The sequence below is a fragment of the Python bivittatus genome, unplaced genomic scaffold (assembly GCF_059951505.1).
Source record: "Python bivittatus isolate LINGU-HERP-01145 unplaced genomic scaffold, Pbiv_v1 ctg000590_np1212, whole genome shotgun sequence".
Taxonomy (NCBI): Eukaryota; Metazoa; Chordata; class Lepidosauria; order Squamata; family Pythonidae; genus Python; species Python bivittatus.
The window spans coordinates 20,541,090-20,567,743 of NW_028277086.1; the positions used below are offsets into that span (position 1 = coordinate 20,541,090).

At 39.5% G+C, this 26,654-nt stretch overlaps 2 protein-coding genes across 2 annotated transcripts in view; one reads left to right on the top strand and one right to left on the bottom strand.

Moving 5' to 3' along the window:
* Positions 1 to 17,274, bottom strand: part of DCAF13 (DDB1 and CUL4 associated factor 13) — a 32,838-nt gene extending 15,564 nt beyond the window's left edge. The window contains exons 1-9 of the mRNA XM_088149060.1: positions 17,019 to 17,274; positions 16,352 to 16,551; positions 15,436 to 15,543; positions 14,203 to 14,292; positions 13,144 to 13,299; positions 11,735 to 11,812; positions 5,606 to 5,688; positions 4,136 to 4,300; positions 610 to 745 (exon numbers count right to left, since the gene is read on the bottom strand). Coding sequence (XP_088005186.1) covers positions 610 to 745; positions 4,136 to 4,300; positions 5,606 to 5,688; positions 11,735 to 11,812; positions 13,144 to 13,299; positions 14,203 to 14,292; positions 15,436 to 15,543; positions 16,352 to 16,551; positions 17,019 to 17,088 — 1,086 coding nt within the window. The 5' untranslated portion in view covers positions 17,089 to 17,274. The remainder of the gene's footprint in view (positions 1 to 609; positions 746 to 4,135; positions 4,301 to 5,605; positions 5,689 to 11,734; positions 11,813 to 13,143; positions 13,300 to 14,202; positions 14,293 to 15,435; positions 15,544 to 16,351; positions 16,552 to 17,018) is intronic.
* Positions 17,275 to 17,386: 112 nt separating this feature from the next.
* Positions 17,387 to 26,416, top strand: SLC25A32 (solute carrier family 25 member 32). The gene is made up of 7 exons (XM_007427604.3): positions 17,387 to 17,650; positions 18,564 to 18,714; positions 20,620 to 20,705; positions 21,238 to 21,398; positions 21,856 to 21,969; positions 23,654 to 23,799; positions 26,067 to 26,416. Exons 1-7 carry the CDS (start codon positions 17,455 to 17,457, stop codon positions 26,194 to 26,196), a joined length of 984 nt encoding a protein of 327 aa, XP_007427666.2. The 5' UTR covers positions 17,387 to 17,454; the 3' UTR covers positions 26,197 to 26,416.
* Positions 26,417 to 26,654: the final 238 nt, after the last annotated feature.

Genomic DNA, 26,654 nt, shown 5'->3' on the forward strand with positions numbered 1-26,654 from the left:
TTTTAATCACCTTGCCTAAAAATGGAATATCTGAGTTGGGCCTATAAATTACAAAGATTTATTGGGTCAAGGGAGGCTTTTTTAATAAGTACTTTATAACTGCCTCCTTTAGGCACACAGGAACATGTCCTGTGCTCAAGGAGGTACTGATCACCTTGCTTAACCATGAGGCCAGTTCTAGGAAAGCCAAGGATCAAGAAGGCAATTAACTGCGCTTTTTTCTCCACAACACTGTCCATACCTTGAGATCTACAAACTAAAACAACATTACAAGACCCTGGCCATCCTAAAGCAACAGCAAACACTCAGCACTGGCAGACTCTTAAATGAGATGGAATTCCATAGCAAACTGTGATTAATATAAAATGAAAGCCAAAGTTTCCAATTTGCATACTGATGAAGGGGGCAGAGGAGTACAACTAAACATGCCCCTTAATTATTATGATCTTGTCATAAAAATATTTTTCTTTTGTTTAAGACAAAATGATTACAATGAATTAGTTGTTACCAAAGTTTAAGATTAGCATTTTTTAAAAAATCAAATGCTTTTTGGCTTTCTAAAAGGAATTACTCTGCTTTAAGTCTAACAATGAATTTGCAGTTACTTACCACACCCAGCTTTTCAGAAGCATTTGCTTTCCACAAACGAATGTTCATTTCATCAGAGCCACACAAAATGTATTTGTTATCTGATGTCCATTTGACAGTGATGACATGTTGCATTCTCTTTGTATGATAGACCTCTCTAAGAACAGAAAATACAGTTTTCTTTCATTTTGAAAGATTTCATGGTATTTTACAGGGCTATGCAGCTTTTTGGATTCAGACTCCACAGCATGCTTGGGAGGTACAGGAGCATAAAAGTAGCATCTGAAATCCAAGCAGTTTTATAGACTTATCCTGAGAGCTATACTACCCTAATATTTTATTTCTAAAAATTATCTTATGCTGATCTTTATTATTAGGAAAATACCTGGAAGTTAAAAAGTCAAAATAATAGATATGTGAAATGAGTATTTGTTATTGGCCATGTTGACTATGACAACCATGTTGAGAATGAGCATAATCATCCCATGATACTTTCAACTTTCATATGTACCCCCCAGTCAAAAGTATCAATTCAAGGATGCCCTCTTAAAACCACCATAATATTAAATGAATGATATATTTAATAATAGTCATAACTTTCCCTCAAGAAAGAAATCAGTATACAGTTTTCTTATGGCCTTTTTTTTCAAATACAATTTTTAGTGTCCCAGGATTGGAATTCTTTATGGATTTTAGACCAGGAATGGCTTATTGTTCATGGTCACTCACATGCTGGTCACTTCCCACTTGGATTACTGAACCATGCTTTACATGGTCCGGGACATGGCAGCACACACAGCATTGGGCACCCCAAGGTTTGCCCATCTTACACTCCTGTTGTGTGAGCTGCACTAGCTCGTTTCCTTCTGGATGCAATTGAAAGTGCTGGTTATTATGTTTAAAGTCCTACAGGTAGTCCTCACTTAACATCCATTTGTTCAGCGATCATTCAAAATTCCAACGGCACTGAAGGGACTTACAACCAGTTCTGAAAGTTCTGGCTGTCACAGCTTCCCCACGGTCACATGAAAAAATTCTGGCCCACCCACATTAACAACCAACCCCCTGGCACTGCCACTGCACCCCCCCACACACCCAGCTGACCTTTGTCATCATCTTTGCCTGCCTCCCCTCTGCTGGGCTCACCATCCTGGCCATGCATGGGGGAGGCACCATGGAAACATCCCACAGGGTGGCAGGTGAGGGCTGCGGGCAGGTGTGTGCCGCGCCATGCGTCACTAACAGCTAGAGCCTTCTTTCATGAAAGAATATACACACAACACACAAAAGAAGGCCAGAGCAAAAGATGGCCCCAGCTGCACCAGCACAAAAGAAGGCCCTGGCCACTGCAGAAAAGAAGGCCAATACAAAAGAAGGCTACACCAATGTGAAAGAAAGCCCCGGCCAGTAGTGGCACACAGTATGGCAGGAAGAGCTGGGCGGCGGGGGCAGCTGGTGGCGGTGGGTAGGCAGGCAGCCAAAAGGGCAGAGATTGGGGGGGAATAGGTGGATGGGGGGAGTTGAAGTAGAGCCAGTCCCTTACCTTCTTCCAGGAATGGCTGTATTTGGGTGGGTCCTTGCCTGACGACCACGTGGGATTCGCTCAACAACAGCAATTGGATTTGCTGGAACTGCCATCGCTAAGCAGTCAGGTGACATTTCGCTTAATGACTGTGTCACTTAGCGATGGATTTGCTGGTCCCAATGAGGGTTGTTAAGTGAGGACTACTTGCATGGGACCAGGTTATTTGCAGGACTGCCTCAGTTTAGATAGTGTAGCCACACTCCAGATCCCTTCCCTTAAATGCTGCCATCTTACGGGACCCAGGAAACATGCCTTTTCCATGGCAGCCCCTGCACTATGGAACACCCTTCCCCCTGAATTCCATCAGCCCTTACCCTCTTAACCTTCTGAAAAGCACAAAACCTGGGTTTTCCCCCAAATGTTGGGATAGGGTGAGATTAGCATGGGACGAACATGTTGTGGGCTGCATCAGAAATTTAACTGTAGCACCAGGCCTTTTTTGTTTTCTGTTTTACTGTTTTTATTTTATTGTTGGTATATATTGTTTTTATCCTTGGGTTGTGAACCACCCAGAGTTTAGTTTAAGATGGGCAGCCATATAAATGTGATAAAAAAAAAATTTTTTTGTTGGAACTGATCTAGCTGAAGCAACTATTTTCCTTTTAAAAAAAAATTTTTGTCCTTGTAACAGGATTTAAAAACAAATTACTCTTAGAGGACACCTGTAATACAATACCATATGAATGAATAAACTGATTCTTTCATTTAATCACTCAAACATCTGGCTCATTTACCAAAAGCTCTTAATAAAATTAATAAACAAAATATCTCTTATTTCTTCCGACTTCTAAAGTTTCACATTCAGAGTTTAATTAGGAACATAAAATAAGCCCTGGCATCTAGGCCAAGAGCACTGTGATAGAAACTTATATAATTAAGTCCATAAATTTAACGTGGTTTTGCTATGTATAGAGTTATGCATATTTATGAGACCCAAGTCTTTTGAGGGGATGTTCAAAGAAACTTAATAAAACCTTGAAAAAAATTCAAGAAGAGATTCTTTCTCAAATGAGAGTACAGATACAAGCATATTGAAGAATTCTGCTTTAGAAGCTCTACTTGTTCCCTGGCTGAAATTACCTTGGAGAAAAAACATCTCAAAACATTTTAAGAAAGAAGAAATTATTAGCATAACTGCTTTTGTTTTTTATTGTCTAGTTGTTTCTGATCTAGATCCTAGAAGCCAGCTGATATAAACTATTTTGAAATATTAATGCAAAACCACATTGTGAATGTGAGTCTTTTTTATGATTTTTCCTGTGCCCTAAGCACATACATCATAAAACCTATATCGTATCTGCAAAAGCCATGCCAACAGCACTAACTGCAAAAGCATGCAAAGCTACAGATGACAGCTTGAAAGTTTTGTTGAGAAATATGCATTCAACCTCCACGTCCACTACAACTTTGCATAAACTATGCTGCTGATCCATCAGCATGTAACCATTTCAAAAAGCAAACCATATTCTTTCTCTTTCATCCAGAGATGAAACGCCCCATTGATCTTAGCACTTATTTCAGTGGTGAGCAGCTAAATCTCCCCACTTAACAGTAGTTAAATTGTGCTTAACAGTAGCTTAACTTTCTTGATTGGCAATTTATGTGGCACAGTTGGAATCATCTTGAAAAAACAAAAAGTCCTGGGTAAATAAAAATTCATCTCCATTGTTGCGTTCTGTCCTAAGCAAGTACACTTGAATATTAGAGATATGGAACAAATAAGGAGGTTTTTGAACCCAAGAACATTTTAGTCTGGCCATTTTTATAACAGTATCAACAAAGAGCAGAACAATGAAACACTGAAATACACAAGTAAAAATTTTACAAGCAATGCTTTTGGCTTAATGCAACTAAGATTGTATCTTTGCAAGAGATTCAGTATATTAAAACAAATTGAAAGATTTAAGATTGGTGGCAAAGGAGGAACTCAGAAGCATAATTATTACAAAAAAATTCACTGACCTGCTATGACCTTTATCTGCAGGAAAAATGCGAATGGATTTATCAAAGCTGGCAGACACAAATTCTTTTCCTGTAGGGGAGTAATCCACATCCAGGACTGCAGAGACATGGTCCATATGAACCATTAAAGCCTTGCCAAGGAACCGCATATCAAAAGTATATAAGCTGCAAGAAAAAAAAAAGATGTAAAGGTACTAGTTTTAATTACTTTATAACTGATTGATCAAACAGTGTGGTAAAGCAGAGGTTTGCCACTCAGTGCCTATGGTTGTCAGACATTCCTCAGAACAGTGCCTCTAGTCCTCATCAAAAAAATATTTTTTTAAAAAATGGCTGATATCTGGGAAAACATGTCTAAATTACTTTTTGATTTAGGACTGACTGGTTAATGGTATGGGAAGCTGAAAAGGCTGCCACTACTGTATTAAAGGCAAGTGAGGTAGAATAATAATCAAAAGCTAAATGGTCTTAAATCCAAGTATTCTGCTAGATTTTCGACTGACCCCTGAACGTGTTCACAAACAATACAGGTAGTCCTCAACTTACGACCTTTCATTCATTGACCATTCAAAGTTACGATGGGGCTGAACAAAGGGACTTATGACTGGTGCCCAAAGTTACGGCCCACTGCAGTGCCGCTGCGGTCATATGATCAAAATTTGGGTGCTTGGCAGCCCACCTGCACTTATGACTGCAGGGACACTTCCCCCCACCCACCTATCTCCCCTATCTATTCCCTTTTGGCCCCCTGCCGCCTTGCACTACTCACCCTAGCTGACCTTCGCTGTCTTCTTGCTCCCGCTGCCGATGAAGCGTGCCTGGCCTGGCCCTTCACGAGGCAGCTGCTGGCCATGTGAGGCTTTCTTCCTCAGATTGCACATGGCAGTTTCCTCGTGAGACCTGGAGAAGAGGGCCTCACATGGCCAGCCAGGCCTGGTTTTTTTTTTTTACAGTTTTTTTTTACAGTGTGTTTTTGATTTGGAAGATAACTGATTACTGAGTAGAGCGTTTCCAAATTTGGTATCCTCTGGAGGTAGGAATTCTGTGAAATATACCTGGGAAAGGTTTAGAAATGCATTCCACTGATGTTTGATCCTCTACTGCTTCCATTTAAATGTACTGATCAGTATTTTATTTGTACTTATAATGTACATTTCTAATTTGTATCAAAAATTTTAATTACATTACATTTTGCATTCAGCAAAAAGAGTATAAAATACTAAAAGTAGCTCCTCAGACTCCAGCTAAAGTTTAAAATCTCATGTTATTTTAATGGAAATAATTTCCTAACCAAGTCAGATTTTACTGTGCCTGTATTCGCTTTTTTAACATAATCCACCAAGAAAACATTTGCTATGGAGCAGATTACAAATATTATTAATCAATATATCAACATTTACAAATCTCTTGAATCTAAGGTAATCAAAACTGATTACCTTAGATATTTCAAGCAAAATCAATATTTCTTACTTGTAATCCTCATTTGCTGCAGTGAAAATGAAAGCTTCCATGGGATTCCAGGAAAGTGTATTTGTTCTCATATCCAAAATAACCTGAGAAAATTTAAATATTTAGAAGTAGGAAAAACAATCAATAGACATGTACTGTTTATTATAATAAACTATACATTACAAATAAATTATATAATTACGATTCAATACAAATGTGTTTATAATCAATTATATAATAAACAATTATTACTTTGGGCTAGTTGTTCTCTCTCAGCCCAACCACCTTATAGTGTTGTTGTGGAGAAAATAGGAGGCAGGAGCATTAGGAATATATGCCACCTTGAATTGACCAAAGGTGGGACACAAGTCAAATAAATAAATAGATGTTGTGCAGGTGTGTTAATACTCGTTAAAGAACTGAGCAATCTACGTAATCTCTCAGTGAAAGATGAACATATTGGTGAAAGCATCAAGAATCAGATATGTCATAGGGCTCAGCCAGGTAAAAGGACACAGTATAATAATTACAGGTGGTCCTTGACTTACGATGGCAATTGGGACTAGAATGTCTGTTGCTAAGCAATGCAGTCATAAAGTGCAACCACATCACTTATCAATGGCAATCCCTGCAATCCCGGTTGTCGTTAACCGAATCCCATGGTCGTTAGGTGAGCAACTTCCTGCTGGCTTTCCACAACATGTCAGTGGGGAAGCTGGCAGAAACTGTAAGTCCTGGGCAGCTCACAAGCAGGCTGGCAGGCAGGTAAGTGGCTGCTGCTGGATAGGGGAGGGCATGAGGGAGGCATGGCGAGGGTGCACAAGGGTGTGCAAAAGGCACGGCAAGGCTTGAGAAGGGTCCGCGAGGGTGGCACAGCAAGGGTCGGAGCAGGTCACAGGGTGCATGAGGGAAGTTTGGCAAGGGTCAGGGAGGGTGCACAGGAGGCAAGGTCAGGATCATGTGACCGTGGGAGTACTGGGACAGCTGGAATGCCAAGGACTGGTAACTTCGAATGGTCGCTGAATGAATGGTCATAAGTCGAGGACCATTTGTACAGCAAAAATGAACTCATTCTAGGAAATTTATGGCAGCACTGAATGGAGGACAGGTTATCGTCTAGCCTATTTATCCAATGGATTCTCGTTCACAGAATCTGTTGTTGTTGTTCAGTCGTTAAGTCATGTCCGACTCTTCGTGACCCCATGAACCATATTGCGCCAGGCCTTCCTGTCCTTCACTGCCTCCCTGAGTTTGCTCAGTTTCATGCTCATTGCTTCAGTGATGCTATCTAACCATCTCATCCTCTGCCGTCCTCTTCTCCTTTTGCCTTCAATCTTTCCCAGCATCAGGGTCTTTTCCAAAGACTCCTCTCTTCGCAATAGGCGACCAAAGTACCTGAGCTTGAGCTTCATTATCGATCCTTCCAATGAGCAATCAGGGTTGATTTCCTTTAAGATTGACTGGTTTGACCTCCTAGCAGTCCAGGGGACTCTTAAGAGTCTTCTCCAGCACCACAGTTCAAAGGCATCAATTCTTCGGTGCTCAGCCTTCTTTATGGTCCAGCTCTCACAGCCATACGTTACTACTAGAAAAACCATAGCTTTGACTATGCGGATCTTTGTCAGCAAGGTGACGTCTCTGCTTTTTAATATGCTATCTAGGTTTGCCATAGCTTTCCTCCCAAGGAGCAAGCATCTTTTAATTTCATGGCTGCAGTCTCCGTCTGCGGTGATCTTGGAGCCCAAATAAATGAAGTCTGTTACTGCTTCCATTTCTAACCCTAACCCTAACCCTATTTGCCAGGAATTGATGGGTCCAGATGCCATAATCTTAGTTTTTTTAATGTTGAGTTTCAAGCCAGCTTTCGCACTCTCCTCCTTCACCCTCATCAAGAGGCCCTTTAGTTCTTCTTCACTTTCTGCCATTAGGGTGGTATCGTCTGCATATCTGAGATTATTGATGATTCTCCCTGCAATCTTAATTCCGGCTTGTGATTCTTCCAACCTGGCATTTCTCATGATGTACTCTGCATATAGGTTAAATAAGCAGGGTGACAGTATACAGCCTTGTCGTACTCCTTTCCCTATTTTGAACCAATCGGTTGTTCCGTGACCGGTTCTAACTGTTGCTTCTTGGCCCGCATACAGATTTCTCAGGAGACAGGTAAGATGGTCTGGTACCCCCATCTCTTTAAGAATTTGCCAGAGTTTGTTGTGATCCACACAATCGAAGGCTTTTGCATAGTCAATGAAGCAGATGTTTTTCTGGAACTCTCGTGCTTTCTCCATGATCCAGCGAATGTTGGCGATTTGATCTCTAGTTCCTCTGCCTCTTCGAAACCCAGCTTGTACATCTGGTAGTTCTCGGTTCACGTACTGCTGAAGCCTAGCTTGTAGGATTTTGAGCATAACCTTGCTAGCATGTGAAATGAGTGCAATTGTGCAATAGTTTGAGCATTCTTTGGCATTGCCCTTCTTTGGAATTGGAACGTAAACTGACCTTTTCCAATCCCGTGGCCACTGTTGCGTTTTCCAAACTTGCTGGCATATTGAGTGCAGCACTTTAACAGCATCATCTTTTAGTATTTTAAATAACTCAGCTGGAATACTGTCATCCCCACTAGCTTTGTTGTTAGCAATGCTTCCTAAGGCCCACTTGACTTCACTCTCTAGGATATCTGGCTCAAGGTCCGTGACCACACCAGCATGGACATCAGGGACATTAAGATCTTTCTTGTATAGTTCTGTGTATTCTTGCCACCTCTTCTTAATCTCTTCTGCTTCTGTTAGGTCCCTGCCTTTTTTGTCCTTTATCATGCCCATCTTTGCACTAAACGTTCCTTTGATATCTCCAATTTTCTTGAAGAGATCTCTAGTCTTCTCCATTCTATTGTTTTCCTCAATTTCTTTGCACTGTTCATTTAAGAAGGCCTTATCTCTCCTTGCTATTCTCTGTAAATCTGCATTCAGTTGCTTATATCTTTCCCTTTCACCCTTGCTTTTCACATTCCTTCTTTCCACAGCTATTTGTAATGCCTCATAGACAGCCATTTTGCTTTCTTGCATTTCTTTTTCCTTGGGATGGTTTTAGTTGCTGCCTCCTATACAATGTTACAGACCTCTGTCCATAGTTCTTCAGGCACTCTGTCTACCAAATCTAACCCTCTAAATCTATTCATCACCTTCACTGTGTACTCACAAGGAATATGATCTAAGTCATACCTGAGTGGTCTAGTGGTTTTCCCTACATTCTTCAATTTAAGCCTAAATTTTGCAGTAAGAAGCTCATGATCTGAGCCACAGTCAGCTCCTGGTCTTGTTTTTGCTGTCTGTATAGAGCTTCTCCATCTTTGGCTGCGAAGTATGTAATCAATCTGGTTTCGGTATTGACCATCTGGTGATGTCCATGTGTAGAGTTGTCTCTTGTGTTGTTGGAAAAGAGTGTTTGCTATGACTAGCTTGTTCTCTTGACAGAATTCTATTAGCCTTTGCCCTGCTTCATTTTGTGCTCCAAGGCCAAACTTGCCTGTTATTCCGATTACTCCTTGACTTCCTACTTTAGCATTCCAATCCCCTATGATGAAAAGGACATCTTTTTTTGGTGCTAGTTCTAGAAGGTGTTGTAGGTCTTCATAGAACCGGTCAACTTCAGCTTCTTCAGCATCAGTGGTTGGGGCATAGACGGATTACTGTGATGTTGAGTGGTTTGCCTTGGATACACACTGAGATCATTCTGTCGTTTTTGAGGTTGTACCCCATTACTGCCTTTCCCACTCTCTTATTCACTATGAGTGCAACTCCATTTCTTCTAAGGGTTTCTTGGCCACAGTAGTAGATATAATGGTTACCTGAATTAAATTCACCCATTCCCGTCCATTTCAATTCGCTGATTCCCAAGATGTCGACGTTCAATCTTGTCATCTCATGTTTGACCACATCCAGCTTGCCTTGGTTCATAGATCTTACATTCCAGGTACCTATACAATATTGTTCTTTACAGCATCGGACCTTCTTTTCGCTTCCAGATATATCCACAGCTGAACGTCCTTTCGGCTTTGGCCCAGCCGCTTCACTCTTTCTGGAGCTACTTGGAAATGCCCTCCGCTCTTCCCCAGTAGCATATTGGACACCTTCCGACCTGAGGGGCTCATCTTCCGGTGTCATATCTTTTAGCCTTTTAACATTGTCCATGGGGTTTTCTTGGCAAGGATACTGGAGTGGGTTGCCATTTCCTTCTCCAGTGGACCACATTTTGTCAGAACTCTCTGTCATGACCTGTCCGTCTTGGGTGGCCCTGCACAGTATAGCTCATGGCTTCACTGAGTTACGCAAGCCCCTTCGCCACGACAAGGCAGTGATCCATGAAGGGGTCACAGAATCTACTGCTCCAAAAATTCAGTTCCTATAACAGGCACAATTAACATTACCCTTCCTCAACTGATTCACATTTATGATTAAATTTATACCCTCCTTTTCTATTTATATAAACACTTTAAAAATTTGCTACCTTCCAGATTAATTGGAACTATAATTCCCAGAATTCAAAAATAAACAGGTACTGAATTGGGGGAAGCTAATGCACATTTTATTTTCTAAAACATTTCAATGAATTTAGCATATAAATGAAGCACAATTTTCTCATTAGAAACATTTTTCAATTTATCTTAACTGAAGCAGTAGGTAAAAAATAAAGTAACTCCTATTTTAGGCCATCAATCATCACAACCAGTGCACCTTTACAATACTATACACAGCAACAAGTTCAGCTCATGTTATTGCCTTGCCTTTAGGACAGCTATTTTCAAATTACATTTATCGGTTTAAATGTAGATCAGAAATACACTGGCAGCAATTTGCTTCACTGCTCAGGAATTCTCTAACCTGTTTTGAATTAAACAAAAAGGCAATGAAAGGGACTGTGCTGAATGTCTTGCTGAAGTGGCAAAACTGACCACTTACAGGTAGTCCTCGACTTACGACCTTTGCTTCCATGCACGCACCACGCCCTCCTTCCCTCCTTCACTTGCATGCATGCACCAGCATCCTCCTTCCCCCTTTGCTTGCTTGCATGCACCAGCGTCCCCCTTCCCTCCTTCACTCACTCAAATGCACCAGCACCCTCCTTCCCCCTTTGCTCGCCCACGCACACACCGCACCCTCCTTCCCTCCTTCGCTTGCTTGAGGATTCTCCAGGGGCACTTCCAGGGACTGAAGGACTCTCTAGGGTGCTTCAGTGCATGTTCTGCAACTCACACTGGAAGCTTCTGGCTGCTCATGAGGCTTTCTCCTTCCTCCTGCAAAACCCCAGAGCTGCAGCGCAGCATGAAGGGGGTACGGTATGTGTGAGCAACCGAAAGGGGGAGGAGGGCACTGGTGCATGCGAGCGAAGGGGGAAAGAGGGTGCAGTGCGTTCATGTGATCGAAGGGATAAGAAGGGTGTGGTGCATGCAAGCAAAGAAAGGCCGGGGTGAGTGGGGGAGACTTACCCAAGCGACTTGTGACCTCCTCTGCCAGCTTCCCCATTGGCTTTGCTTGTAGGAAGCTGGCAGGTAAGGTTGCAAATGGTGATCACATGTCGTAAGTGCAAACAGGTTGCCAAGCTCTCAGGTCACGGTCATTTAACCATAGGGGTGCTGCAACAGCCATAACTTTGGGGACCAGTCATAAGTCTATTTTTTCAGCACCATCGTAATTTCAAACAGTCGCTGAACAAATGATTGTAACTCAAGGACTACCAACATTCAAAAGCAAATAACTATGATACAATTTCCACTTATTTTCAGTGAACAGAGAAAAATTATTGTGTGAAGCCTCAGAAAGGGTTAATCAATCTAGATAATGTAACCCCCACCAAATCTCCAAATCCTTCCTTCAATGGGGAGGTCATTAAGTCACCATCACACTCACTGCAGGCCTTGCCGGACAAAATAATTTTTTAAAAATGCAAGCTCACAATTACCAAAAAGTTGCCCACCCTATCTACAACGATCTCCAATACAGCTGTTTTCTGTGTTTTATACATTTTACAGGAATTTGAACTAGAAAAATCTAAATCTGTGCAAATATCAAAATGAAGCAGTATTTAATGCACAATTGATTAGTACATACATGTTCATGCAAGTGGACTTTTTTTAAAGAATATGTATATTACCTTCTTTAGGGCAGTTGATTGTCTCATATCATACAGCACAATATTTCTGTCTGAAGTACAGCTTCCCAAAATATTCATCTGAAAAGAATTATTTAATTATTGTATTTTGAATCTGCCCAAATATGCAAGTTCTCTAGTAGAATTTGATTATAATTGCATTACTATTTAAATATCATTATGCAGGAAATTGATTTAGGTATAACTGCAGTTATTAATCAGAAATAGACATAATATGTAAATAACCTGTTTTAACTAGCACCCTTATCCTTAAATTAATAAAGCTTTCAAAGGCACATGCACAAAACAGCAGCTGATTTTTTTAAAAAATGTTGTTGCTTAAAAAAAAAGAGCAAGTGCAGAGAATTAAACTCAAACATTTTCTAAGTACTCATGCCGTAACAACAATCCTCCACCCGCTTTTCAAGTGTTCGTGTGTGAAAAGGATAGGTTTTCTTACATTCACCAAATAGCACTTCAGTGAGAACAGGATTCTAGAAAAATACATAGAATTCACAGATGGAGAACCTCCTCTATCTGCAGACTCCACATATTATTTTTAAGACTCACTGCTCTCAAGCTGAAGTGATAGCTACGGCTCCTCCCATTCCCTCGCCTTGTGGCAGACATTCACCCTCTACATGTGGAGAGCAATGAAAAGGACAGTGTAGTAGCACACTTATCCCTCTTTCTCAGGAATAGGAGCAGATTGTTATAGGATTTTATAATTCTTGAACAAAACAAAGGCCCTACACATTCCCACACTGGAAACTACTGAACTCAAGGCTACCTAGTACAGAGTAGGCAAGCAATTATCCTTGCTAAGCACTGCTCTGCATTGTCTTAGCACTCACTTGCCGTGAGGCTTCTGAAGCATTCTTCATGTTCCAACTTTCATCTTTCTGCAAATACTTCCCCACTTTTATCACTGCTGTTCAGCAAGTCATTCTTCCCCCTCTTTAAAAATCCATTTGCACTTTAATATTTGATCCTGCTCCGGTTTGTTATCCATAGTTCCCAAGAGTCAAAATTAATTCAGCCTGTCAGATTTATTATTGCAAAACCAAACCGCATCCTTCCTTAAATATCAATGATTTTTTAAAAAGTATAAAACCACATTGGCTGAAAAATGAGTATAACTGTAAAGAGTCTCGAGGATCTGTTCGATTAAGGACTGCTTTATTCAAATGAATTTATTTATCTAATCAATGTTTAAGCTGCCTCAGTCATGATATATTCTAGGCATTTCTGCAGTCACTTAAACCTTCTCATTCTTCAGTTTTGTTTTACTTAAAATCCCTGTGGCAGAGACCAGTGTCTTCACATATGTTTTATGACCATAACCATGTTGCTAGTATTGTTATTTAGTGAAAACAGTTATAGTATCATATATAAACTAACCAAATTATTACCTCAATTGGATTGAATTTAACACTGTTTATGCTATCGACTCCCCAAGTCAAAGAACATAAAGGACTAGTTCTCTGCTCATCCCAGATATCAACCTGATGACCACAAGTAGCAAATACAGGTTTCTTCCAATGATGATCGATTCCAGTGTACACTGTCTTTAAAATATAAAAAACAAACAGAATCAACTACTGGATTTTATAGTCAAAGGTTTTAAATCTGAGACATCAGTAACAGCCTGCGTAAAGAAATCCATTTTGCGAAGGATCAGCTACTGGTTATTTTATCAGCTACTGGTTATTTGATCCCAATCTGGCAGGAGTCATTTCTTCTAAAACTTGCTATGACCCAGAGATTCACTATCATCATGGCAGCTGGGTCATCTGAGAACAGAAGGACTTTTATAGATACTGTTGGTTCTTCTCATTAACTCTTGAACCTGTCCATAGCTCCAAGAAGCATGTACAGCCGCCTGCTTCCTTGCTTTTAAAATGCTGTATAATATACAACACTCCAAAAACGTTATGAACTGTATAAATACTAACCCCCCTCACAAGATTTTTAAATTACATAGATCATCCTATATAGCATAGTATAAATAATTCAGACCCACGGCATTTTAGTGGTTCTTCTATCAGAATGTTTCATTTGTGTGCATAACCAGATGTCTTCCAAGCATTTCAGACTTCAACTCCCATCAATCTCAGCCAGCATGGACAATAACAAAGGATTATAGGAACTACAGTTCAAAACAGCTGGAGAGCTTCAGGTTTTAGTTAATTTGGTCATACTTTCAGCAAACCTACAGCAAGTAAAAACAAATCCCAAATGAGCAGTTACTGTTGTATTAATAGTTGCTGCTACAATAATTAGATCAAAGCTAAACAATGGCTCTTCTCTTAATCCAAGTTCCAGAAAGTTTTACAATTGAAATATTACACCCATTTGTTATCCTTAAAGGAAATAAAAATCAGTTTCAGAAAAAATATATGGATTCTAAGTTTGTACATTGCAAAACAAATTCAAGAAAAAGTAAAACAAGATAATTAATACATTAATACCTTTCCAAGAATGGTATTTATTGGTTCTTCTGCTTCCCCATAAGCTGGCTCCTCCATTTTCCAGTGCTTCACCGTTTTATCATCACCCACCTAATGATTTGAAAAAATAGAAGATTAAATTTTCACAGTAGCAGCTATAGATGCACTGAACTTCAGTTCTGAAGCCAAAAACAAACTTTGGAATGAGCAGAGACACATAGTCAATCAAGTCAAACACATGTTTTTGGGACTGTGTAAGCTGCTCTGTAAGCCCATCTCCAATGCACCTTTTCAGCTTTGAATCCAAAGCACAGCACATGTCTAGTAACAGCCTTATGAACCAGTCCTTTCCTCTTTATGTTGAAAGCATTATGAACAGTTTTATATCAATCTTTCAAGTATATACATAAAACAAATCCAACATAGCAAGTAAATACAATGCCAGTTTTTCATATCACCATTGTTTTCCAGCTGAAGAAATATTGTCTCTTATTCTACTTCATGTCTATTCCATAATCTTGGTATTTTTATGAAACAGAATTTAAAAAACAAATAAGCTCGTGTCCTCTGAAAAAATGTGAAAAGAACAGCTGAATGAAGCAGTGAACTATATCAATGCCATGTGTCAAGACAGCTACTTTTACCATAAAGATCAAAAGAAAGTGGGATATATTCTATGTAGAAACACACTGAATCAAGCAGCACACTTAAGATCCAAAAATATCCAAATGATCTAAATATAATACTTTATGAAATACTTTCAAAATAGTCATAAACAAATTCACATTCCCACCAAACAAAAGTACTATTATCTATGGTGAAGTATATACTGCAGGCTCACAAGGGTATAATTACTGAATTGTTTGGTGGAAGCAAAACCAACAGTTGCACAATTTAGGAAATGTTTAAATCACATTCACTTTTCAAGTGTAGCTACCTATCATCTTCAAACAGAAACCTAACCATTAAGTTGTTCTTTGCTAATGTTGGAATCTCAAAGAAAGGAACAGGTTCTGCCACAAAGGGTAAGTTTATCTCTCAATTTGCTTTAGACTTCCAGGAAGAATTTATGTTGAAAGTTAAAACATTGTTACAGTGCAAACAATAAACTACAGTAAGAAGCAAGCATTATAAACTAACAGTACTAGAATTTATAAACTATAAGCTAAACAAAATGCATCACAAAAAGTAGCAAAAAGCAACAAATACAATAAGCATTCAATATCACTCCTTAATTCCCAATATTATACTCACAGTGAAGAAAGAGGTGCCACAAAAACTGGTACATATTCCTCTTACAAAGCCCTCATGTGCTTGCAATGTACGGATGCATACACGCTTCATCAAGTTCCAGATTCTAACCTAATAAAATCAACGTACTTATATCATGGTAATCCATAATTAAGTTTATAACAAAACTGTTCATCTTCATTTGAAATCTAGACATAGGCAATATTTCCCAGCATTTAATAATAGTAGCAAATTACCACTCTGGGAGCTGAACAGAAATAAAAAATAAAGCTGAACAGTACCAGGAAATCTTTTTAATAGTTAAACTGACAGAATTTCATTCGACACTTTAGTTTTCCCACACTGATTTCATAATTAGACTTTGAATTGCTGCAACACAGAAACCCGAGGCAGAAGCCAGATGATCTTCCAAAAGGAAATATCTTATTTCCATCAGCCAGAATAGAAACAAATTCAATTCAGAACTAAATGTTTGCACAACACCTGTTGTGGTATAAGCACGGAAAGGACATGGAGAAATTTTTCTTCAGTTGTGAAAAGAATTCTGTTTGCATAATGCTGCCTTTAATCCCTATACACTTTCTATGCTGGCTAAAAGATTAAGTAAAAGTTATCAAATCCCTCTTACTATAACTTGACAATTGTTTCTGGAGGTCACATGTTTCCTGTTTTATTTTTTTCCTCAAGCATCTGTATCATAGGGAAGGACAACATTAATGAAAAAACAGGATCAAAAGTCATGGTAGCCATAAGCTAAGGAATCCTGATCTGTTGAGGTAACCATAAGCATTAAAAGCAAGTCTGTAATCTTGCTCATGTTACAGGAAAACGTTTAGCAAAATCTATAAAAAGTTTTCATAGCTATACTTAATAATCACCATGAAAACATATGCTTCAGCCGTCTTATAGTAGCATTTACCTCTCCATCACATGCTCCAGACAGAACTGTAGATAAGCTTTGTGGATGTTTAGCCATGCAATTAACTCCATCCCGATGACCATCTAATGATGCAACAAAAGGTTTCGCAAATATACGATCTAATTTAGTTGCATTTAGCGCCCTTGTGTATTCCCGTGGAATTTCAAATGGGTGTAACGCAGGATCATAATTCCGTGGAACTAGAATAAGGCGAATAACACAATAAACATATTACCATCAATAAAGGTTGCCTCTGAATTTTGTTGTACTTTGTGAAAAGCCAGGAGTATCCTGGAAAACATTTTTTTCCACCCTTGGATTTACTATCCATTTCCCATTTTATATTTACCACCTTTCAAATCCTAATTATGCCTACATCCTCCCCAAGAACTGAACTCCATCGACAGCACCTCACTATCTAAAAACGGGATCAGGGCTCAGCCCAAAGGCTAACAACAACCCGCTCAGCCTCCAGGTACAAATTTCCCTCAGCCTGATGGGAACTGGGCCGGGCGAGAAGTTCGTAATAAAAGTAACGGCTCCCTTTATAATCCTAATTAAACCGTGGCCATGTAGCAGCGGCCCCCCTCGGCTACTGTGAACGAGGCGCCCTCGCCGGTTTCCTAGGGAGCGATCCTCCTCCGCCCGCTTCTCTTGTCGCGCTCACCCCGCTGAAGGTCCTGCTTGGTTTCGCGCACAAAGTCGTCCGGGTTCCTGCTCAGCACCTTCACCCTCATTTTCCGTGCCGAGGGAGTCGATCCGCCGTCCGGAGACCCCCCTACGCCGAAACACGTGGGAAAAGAAGCACCTCCCGTAACAACTTCCGGATCGAGGCGTCACCGGAGGCCGAGGCCGGTGAGAACCTTAGGCGAAAGAAGCCGGCCGCCGCGCGATCACAGGAACGCTTGTCCCGCCCTCGTGGAGGGCCCGGCCATGAATGCTGTCGGGTGATTGGAGGAGCAACTATGAGCGACTGGTGGTTGCTGCCTATAGGAAGAAGGAGGCGGCGGGGAGGTCAAAGGGAAATCTAGTGTTCACGCGAGTGTCTACGGGTCTCGCGCGGGGTCTTTTTTTCTCGCTTTGACTCCCTTTGCTTCTCTCCCATGAATTCCGCCACCGTTCCCGGCGTCCAGGGTACGCTGGCGGGCTCTGCTTCTTCCCCGTCGGCTACTTCGGCCCCGACGGCAAAGCCCCTGTTCAGACACGTGCGCTACGAGAACCTGCTGGCCGGGCTGAGCGGTGGCGTCGTCTCCACGCTAGTCCTCCACCCGCTGGACTTGGTCAAGATCCGCTTCGCAGGTGAGCTCCGCTCTTCTTCCCCGCTGCCAGAGAGGCGGACATTAAATGGGCGCAGGATCGTTGTGGAGAAAATAAGTACAGTCGCTTTGCATTCCCAAACGAAAGTGAGATATAAAAAAAATATATAGTTGTAGTAACTAACTTGTGCTTCTTCGGGTGTATTTCTGCTGCTACTCTGAGGTAGATCTATTTCCAGTAGCATTTCCCCACCGGAAGGAGTCGTACAGTTAACTCCTGAAAGGGATTGAGGGCTACCTTGGATCCAAACCTCCTCCTTCCATATTACTAATCCAAAACTGCCAGGCTGAGGCTTGCGCGATAATGCTTTGAAGCACAGTACATGAAAGGGAAAAACTAGACCCTCTCTGCATCCTCTTCCCTAGAAACTGACAGGACCTTGATACCACAGGTGGTAACTGCCCCGACTTTACTCATATCTTCTCCATTAATGTTGTATGTACACCATTGCTAAATACTGAATCGGGTCATTGGTCCCTTCAGTCCACTATTCTGGTTTAGCTGGCAGGCCATTTCTAGGCCTGCTGTTTAAGATCACCCTTTAACTCCAGAGGCCACAGATTAGATATTGAATTTTCTGCATTAAAACATTGCTGTTCCAAAAATTATGTTTTATGACCTGGATGTTTCTTCTGTCTTTCCCAAATTAATTTAAAGATGTAAGATACATCCACTGCTTTTTCTGCCTGTGGAGGAGGGACTGAGGACTGTGAACTATTAGGGAATCAGGGATGAGGTTGTTAATATAGCCTGTAGAGGTATAATGCGTGAATTGGAATTTTGCTCTCATAAAAATATATATACTCGTAATGTGATCGTCTAAGAGAGTCATATTGCTCACTGACTGATTCAAGGGCATACAGCATTTGGACTAATTTCCAATTCTTTTGTATAGTGAATGATGGCTTGGAGCTGAGACCAAAATACAATGGTATCTTGCATTGTTTGTCAACCATCTGGAAACAAGAAGGATTACGTGGTCTGTACCAAGGAGTGACTCCAAATGTTTGGGGGGCAGGTGCCTCTTGGGGTCTGTATTTTTTCTTGTAAGTTGAAGCTGTTTAAATGATTCCCAGTTAATCCCAAAACAGTTTTCCTTTTCCCCAGTTGTTTTACTTCTACAGCATACTAACAAAGATGTTAACTCTGTCCATCCAGGCTTGAGCCTGAAGATTGTACAGCACTAATCTAATACTTCTCAACAGCTTTTACATGGTCTCACTTCTGCTGCTTTGGATTATTCTTTCACAGACAATATCAAAAGCTTAACTTGCTATTATTAACTTCTAGAGGTTGTGAATTTTTTGAAATATATAAACATAGTATATAATATAATAGACCACACATTTTATATTCTAGAAGATTGCTTTCTTATTGGCACTACTACAAATCCAACTGTTAAATAAGCAATCTCATATTATCCACCAACTACTACTTTAAAGTATATTTAATATGAATTGCTCTCAATAAAAACAGAATAATTATTTAATGAGGACTTTTTGTTTTCTTCCGCAATTTGTTTATATTGCATTCCTTAATTTTATACAGCATTTTATAGAAACATACAAGGAGAGAGAGTATGTTACTGTGCAGGGAATTGTCTGATATTATTTATATACACACACGCACACGTATATTTATTGCCCTAGACCTGTGTCTCTCAATCTTGGCAACACTTTCCTTGACCACCCAGTAACCTTCATACAGTGGCTGAATAGCTAATTGAATTCCTCTCACCAAAATAGCTGTCGGGAGTCATTGTGCAGTGGTTTGAAAGGCAACTTGCGCAACTGATCTTTCTTTTCCTTTCCTCCTCCCCATAGCCTCCTGTACTCCCCAAGATCTTCTCTGGAGACTTGGAGACCTATCTAAGATTATCGGTTGTGTCATACAAGACTGCAGTGGGAAAGCGGAAGCAGGTAGAGAGGGATGTTGCAAGCTCCTGTCTGTGATTTCAGATAATTTCTCTTCTTGCATTACATCTGTATTAGGGCTATGTATCATTTTGGACTCAGTTCCCCAAAAGGTGCTTTGGAACATGTTAGGATACTAACATAACAGCCCTCTGAAGTCTTTTTCCAGGAAAAGATTCAGCTGCATTATAGAGTGGAAAACAGTGCTACGTTTGCGACCGTGCTCTCTCTGAAGCATCTTTTTAGAATGAAATCTATTGCGCTGCCCCAATCTGTATATAACACAGCAGTACTGTTTAGGATTGCCTCTTGGTCACCTGGAGACGTTTATAGCATATACCAGGAGCTTCAACAGAAGAAGTGAGGAGAAGCATCAGTTGTGTAAGCTGCCTTCCCATTTTGTGGCCACTGAATATAATTCAAGATTGTCAGACATCAAAATCTATTTGGCTTTAGATTGTGGCCTTACTTTTAATGCCATATCCAAACCTCCTTCCTTGGAAGAATTTTGTCACAAACATATGGAAAGTCCCATGTTAGGGAAAGCAGGCAATATCTAATTGTCTTTGAACCACAGGAAAATATTGAAAGCTGTTTGTGAATGTGCACAGGGTCAGTTTGAGGAAAGCTATTCACAGTAATTGGGCATGTGTGAAATAGCTATTTAGTTCAAGCCTACATTTTATATTGATGCTTAATTTGGATGAATTTATATACAATTCCATTATTCCCATGACAATAATATACACAAGCTCAGGATCACACAATGGTATGCAAACATTCAAATTCCCAAAATTGCTAACCAGGCAAGATGCAAAAATAAGCAGAAATGAGGGGTTATTACAGTCTTATTAGATAAAAAGTTCTTAAAACTCAAAAGCCTGCATGGTGGTTTGTGATATTCCCACAATAAATATTCTGAGGTTTTTCTTACAGCCAATATGGCTACCTAAGCTTTACTTATACAGGTTATTTTAATGCTTCTATAACAAGTAATAATCTGGATTTGCTAACCTTACTTTATATTTGATTCTTCAGCTACAATGCAATTAAAGCCTACAAGACAGAGGATAAGCTGGAAAGCCTTGGAGCAGCTGAACACCTAGTATCAGCAGCTGAAGCTGGTAAGAAATATATGAGCTATTTCTAGCCTGCCTATATGCTGTGCTTTGTTTTTGTTGAGTTATGTTTTGTTCAGAAAATAATTTTGAACATCTACAAATATGTTTTTGTCCTTCTGAAAGTAAAAATACTCAACTTGCTATAAGATTTTTTTGACACTAACTTATAAATATAAATTCTTATCCATACTTCCTGGCCACAATACAAAGATGCCACAAAATGTATTCCCAACTTTACAATACAATTTATACTGAAAAAAAATTAATGTATTAAATGGATTTTCCTCCAAAGAGAGTTGATTTAGGATTATAATTGTAGTTATATATAACTCTTCAGTACATATTTGCCACTGAATTATAGATACTGAGTTTTTTGCAATTTTAATACATACATTTCATGAGATACAGTACATAAATAGGTCCTATGTTTCATAAACAACAGATTTTATTGAAATCAGAAATTTGCAAATTATGTTTGAAGTTCTCTAATACTAAAATGCTAGCACTGATAAGATTTTCAAATTATATTTGATAGGAGCGATGACTTTGTGTATTACTAACCCAATATGGGTAACCAAGACTCGACTTGTGTTACAATATGAAGCTGGTGTTGACTTGTCAAAGAAGCAGTACGAAGGAATGATTGACGCTCTTATTAAAATATACAAATATGAAGGTATACGTGGGCTATATAAGGTAAGTTAATTAGGAGGCTGGTCAAGAGTTCTAATATTAGTATTTTGTCATTGAACAGGTTGAACAGTCGTCGCATGGGTTTCAGTGCACAAGATTTGTGGCTAAGTTTCAGTTCTCATTCTCGTATGTTTAGAATGTCTAAATTGTAATTGTTTATTCTATAATTTTTTTAAAAAGTTATTAATACTTGTAAAATACATATCATTGAGTCATTGAATAAGTAGATAGATCGAAATTGAAATTTAGAAAAGGGCTTTTGTAAAGTAGTGCTTCAATCAAATATGGCCTTCATAGAATTCATATATGAAAACCAGACTGAATCTTCTTTTCTATAAAATGTATTCTGTAATTTGGATCACCCCATCACTATATATGTATTGGCAATGCTGGGTTTTAACTATATAATATGTATGGTAAACTGGATCATTTTCACATTTTGTTTTTTTAACTGCTTCAGGGATTTGTACCTGGTCTGTTTGGAACATCACATGGAGCCCTTCAGTTTATGGCTTATGAAGAATTAAAATCCCGATATAATAAATATAAAAACAGACCATCAGATATGAAACTGGTAAGATAAACTATAAATTGGAAGCATCTGCTTCACATAAAATGTTAGGGCTGCACAACACATTCAAAGGGTGCATCACAAAACGTCATACCTTGAAATGTTAAGTCAGCTACATTCTCCAGAAGACATAAGGCTGTTGATTGGAGGCCTTTCCCAGGTCATCATCATGTATATGTATACACAGCTGCTTCAGTATATGTATATTTCATGTACTTTTTCTTTTCCATTAAGATGTCTCATGGAACTTAATCTTCTCTTATATTTAATTTGATACTGAAATTATTGGTCCGTCTCAGACACTGAAGGACATACTGGACATAAAAGTGGCTGTTCAACACCGTTATTATATGCTGATGATATAGTATGACTTAATTATTTATGTGGTACATCATTTTGGTAAATAATTACCCAATTAATTGGAGTAAACTACATGTGCTTCTTATCGTTTCTAATGTACAGTATATATAGGAATCTGTAAAAATTGGGGCTTCATTTAATGTCTGAATTCTTTTAAATATCACAGGGTTCTTTATTTGTAGAGGTAAACATTTCAAACTGATTATCTCAGATTACTATTACTATAAATAGTAAAAAAAAAATCCCAGTGAGTTTATGAAAAAAGATAAATGCTATTTAAATGATGATTGCCTCAACACTGAGCATGTACCTACAAGGATTCCCACATAAATATGTCACAGGGATTCTCAGACTGTGGGTTGTGACCCCCTGAGCAGTTGTATTGTTTGGGGCTTGCTCATACCAAGATGGGTAGCTGTGAGAACTTGGTTCTGCTCTACGTGCCTTGCACATATAAGCCTGATGATGATGATGATGATGATGGGTGCCAGGCGTATTTTCTCCTTGCCTGATTTGGCATGTAGGAGTTGAAGGGCTGCACCACTCTTGCATAGGGAGTGCCCAACTGGAAGCAGATCAGATTAGTGGGGCTGGAAAAGAAAGTAGGTTGGTAGGTTACTAATGTTTTGAAGGATAGTCTCCTAAATTTTATCTAAATTACTGTTGTGTACAGTGGTGGATTCCTATCTTTCCTGACTTTCATGTTTACTACTGGGCACATCAGCTGACACCCAGCAGGGTCTTGGTTCTTTTTTCATCAAGATGTTATTGTATTTCCATCATTAAAGGCTGAAAAGCATATTTGGAAGGTATTATGTTATGAAGAACTATGGATTTAACCATCATGGGGCATGGTATAAACGTATATGATGTTATAATGGAAAGACAGTGCTGCCTTGGGTTACTGTCTTGGATTGATGTTGTGTGTTCTCTGTCAGTTTATGAACTCTCTATCAAAATAATGGAGAACGTTGCCAACTTTACATAGCCAGGAGTTTACTGCTGTGTTTAAACATGAGCTACTGCAGATAGATGTGGTGTTTTTCTCCTTTTTCTTTATTTCTGTGTATTAAAACAAATACCTAAGCAAATAAAAAGACCGCATGCACTGGCAGTCTGGGAAAGAGCAACTATGCCAAGCTTCCTAGAGGGAGCAGCTGCCTCACTCACATCAGCCCATTTTGTTGCTTTGCACAGCTGTATAAAATATCATGGTATTAGAACACTTGTATAAAGATAGAAAAATACAGTAATGAGTTTAAATCGATACATTTCTGTGGTTTTGCAAAATAGTTGAGAACTAACATCGGTCCTTTTCCATTCGTAGAACACTTTAGAATATATTACCATGGCAGCATTATCCAAAATATTTGCAGTCACAGCAACATACCCATATCAGGTGGTGAGGGCACGTCTCCAGGATCAGCACAACAGATACTCTGGAGTACTCAATGTCATCCATAGGACATGGAGGTAGGTCTGGGAATGTAAATCTAATAAGAGTTTTTTCTATCCTAACCTTCATTTCTCAAGATTATTAAATATTTATTTCATAGGGAAATTGGGGGTTTCTGAATTGGAATTAAGGCACAGGCCTGGGAACATACCCCTTGGAGCTGTGAACCAGGGTGGGAAGATTTTATCAGGTTTCAGCAGAGGGAATGATGGAAAGCAAGTAGCTGAACTTATTTTTGTCTCTTCCCATTCTTTTCTTTCCTTCTGTATAATATTTGGAATATAAGCCTGTGAATATGGACAAAGTTTTTATGTAGGGATTTAGAGATCCCAGTCATCACACTAATACAGTCAGGTCCAGAAATATTGGGACAGCGACACAATTCTAACATCTTTGGCTCTGTACACCACCACATTGGATTTGGAATGAAACAAACACAATGTGCGTTAACTGCAGACTGTCAGCTTTAATTTGAGGGTATGTACATCCAACTCAGGTGAACGGTGTAGGAATTACAACAGTTTGCATATGTGCCTCCCACTTGTTAAGGGACCAAAAGTAATGGGACAATTGGCTTCTCAGCTGTTCCATGGCCAGGTGTGTGATATCCCCTCAGTACCCCAATTACAATGTGCAGATAAAAGGCCCAGAGTTCAGTTCAAGTGTGCTGTTTGCATTTGGAATCTGTTGCTGTCAACTCTCAAGATGAGATCCAAAGAGCTGTCACTATCAGTGAAGCAAGCCATCATTAGGCTGAAGAAACAAAACAAACCCATCAGAGAGATAGCAAGAACATTAGGCATGGCCAAAACAACTGTTTGGAACATTCTCAAAAAGAAGGAACGCACCGGTGAGCTCAGCAACACCAAAAGACCCGGGAGACAATGGAAAACAACTGTGGTGGATGACCGAAGAATCTGTTTCCTGGTGAAGAAAACACCCTTCACAACAGTTGGCCAGATCAAGAACACTCTCCAGGAGGTAGGTGTATGTGTGTCAAAGTCAACAATCAAAAGAAGACTTCACCAGAGTGAATAGAGGGTTCACCACAAGATGTAAACCATTGGTGAGCCTCAAAAACAGGAAGGCCAGATTAGAGTTTGCCAAACGACATCTAAAAAAGCCTTCACAGTTCTGGAACAATATCCTATGGACAGATGAGACCAAGATCAACTTGTACCAGAGTGATGGAAAGAGAAGAGTATGGAGAAGGAAAGGAACTGCTCATGATCCTAAGCATACCACCTCATCAGTGAAGCATGGTGGTGGTAGTGTCATGGCGTGGGCATGTATGGCTGCCAATGGAACTGGTTCTCTTGTATTTATTGATGATGTGACTGCTGACAAAAGCAGCAGGATGAATTCTGCAGTGTTTTGGGCAATATTATCTGCTCACATTCAGCCAAATGCTGCAGAACTCATTGGACAGCGCTTCACAGTACAGATGGACAATGACCCAAAGCATACTGCAAAAGCAACCAGAGAGTTTTTGAAGGGACAGAAGTGGAATGTTATGCAATGGCCAAGTCAATCACCTGACCTGAATCCCATTGAGCATGCATTTCACTTGCTGAAGACAAAACTGAAGGGAAAATGCCCCAAGAACAAGCAGGAATTGAAGACAGTTGCAGTAGAGGCCTGGCAGAGCATCACCAGGGATGAAACCCAGCGTCTGGTGATGTCTATGCATTCCAGGCTTCAGGCTGTGATTGACTGCAACGGATTTGCAACCAAGTATTAAAAAGGGAAAGTTTGATTTATGATTATTATTCTGTCCCATTACTTTTGGTCCCTTAACAAGTGGGAGGCACATATGCAAACTATTGTAATTCCTACACCGTTCACCTGAGTTGGATGTACATACCCTCAAATTAAAGCTGACAGTCTGCAGTTAAAGCACATTGTGTTTGTTTCATTCCAAATCCATTGTGGTAGTATATAGAGCCAAAGATGTTAGAATTGTGTCGCTGTCCCAATATTTCTGGACCTGACTATATGTGCAAATACCTTTCAGTGGGATATCAGTACATGTTTATTAGTTATTTCCTGAATTAAAATTTTCTCCAGGAATTATGATTTAGTATTTCTATATTTGGAAATATAAAAAAAGCGTACAAAGAATTAGTAATTACATTTACATGGCAGTTTTCTGCAATGGATAATCAAGTTGACAATAATCCAAAAATACAGTAGGAACAATATAAAAATAACATCATTTGAGTTTGTTGAAGGAATTTACAAACTGGTTGAAAGTTACAAATAAATCTGTTCTGCTTCTCCATAGGAAAGAAGGAGTTCATGGATTTTACAAAGGAATTATGCCCAATGTAATTAGAGTCACTCCTGCATGTTGTATCACATTTGTAGTATATGAAAAAGTATCCCATTTGTTACTTGGACTTAATAATAACTGAAGATTGAAATTGATTCAATATATTGTTCTTCACCCTTTCCGTTAAGCAGGAATGCTACACAATTGTCTGGCGTAGATTTTTTTTTTCTGGATTCGTATTCACCAGTTTCTTTTGTAATACCTTTTAAATGGACCAAGGTCACCAGCAAGTTGGTATGTTTCAAATATATTTTATGTTGACCTCTGTGTAAGTATCTCAAAATAAATTGTTCACGTGATCACCCTCAGTGAATTCAGTTTTCCTTTCATTCCTTAGTTAACAAGGCTTAATATGAATTTAAAAAATAATGAACAGGGCCAGATATACAGATAGTCCTCACTTAACAACTGCCCTGTTTAGCAACCATTTGAAATTGCAACAGCACTGAAAAAGTAGCTTTGTGACCAGTCCTTGCACTTACGCTTGCAACATCCTGTGGTCATGTGATCGCTATTCGTGTGCTTCACAGCTGGCTTCCA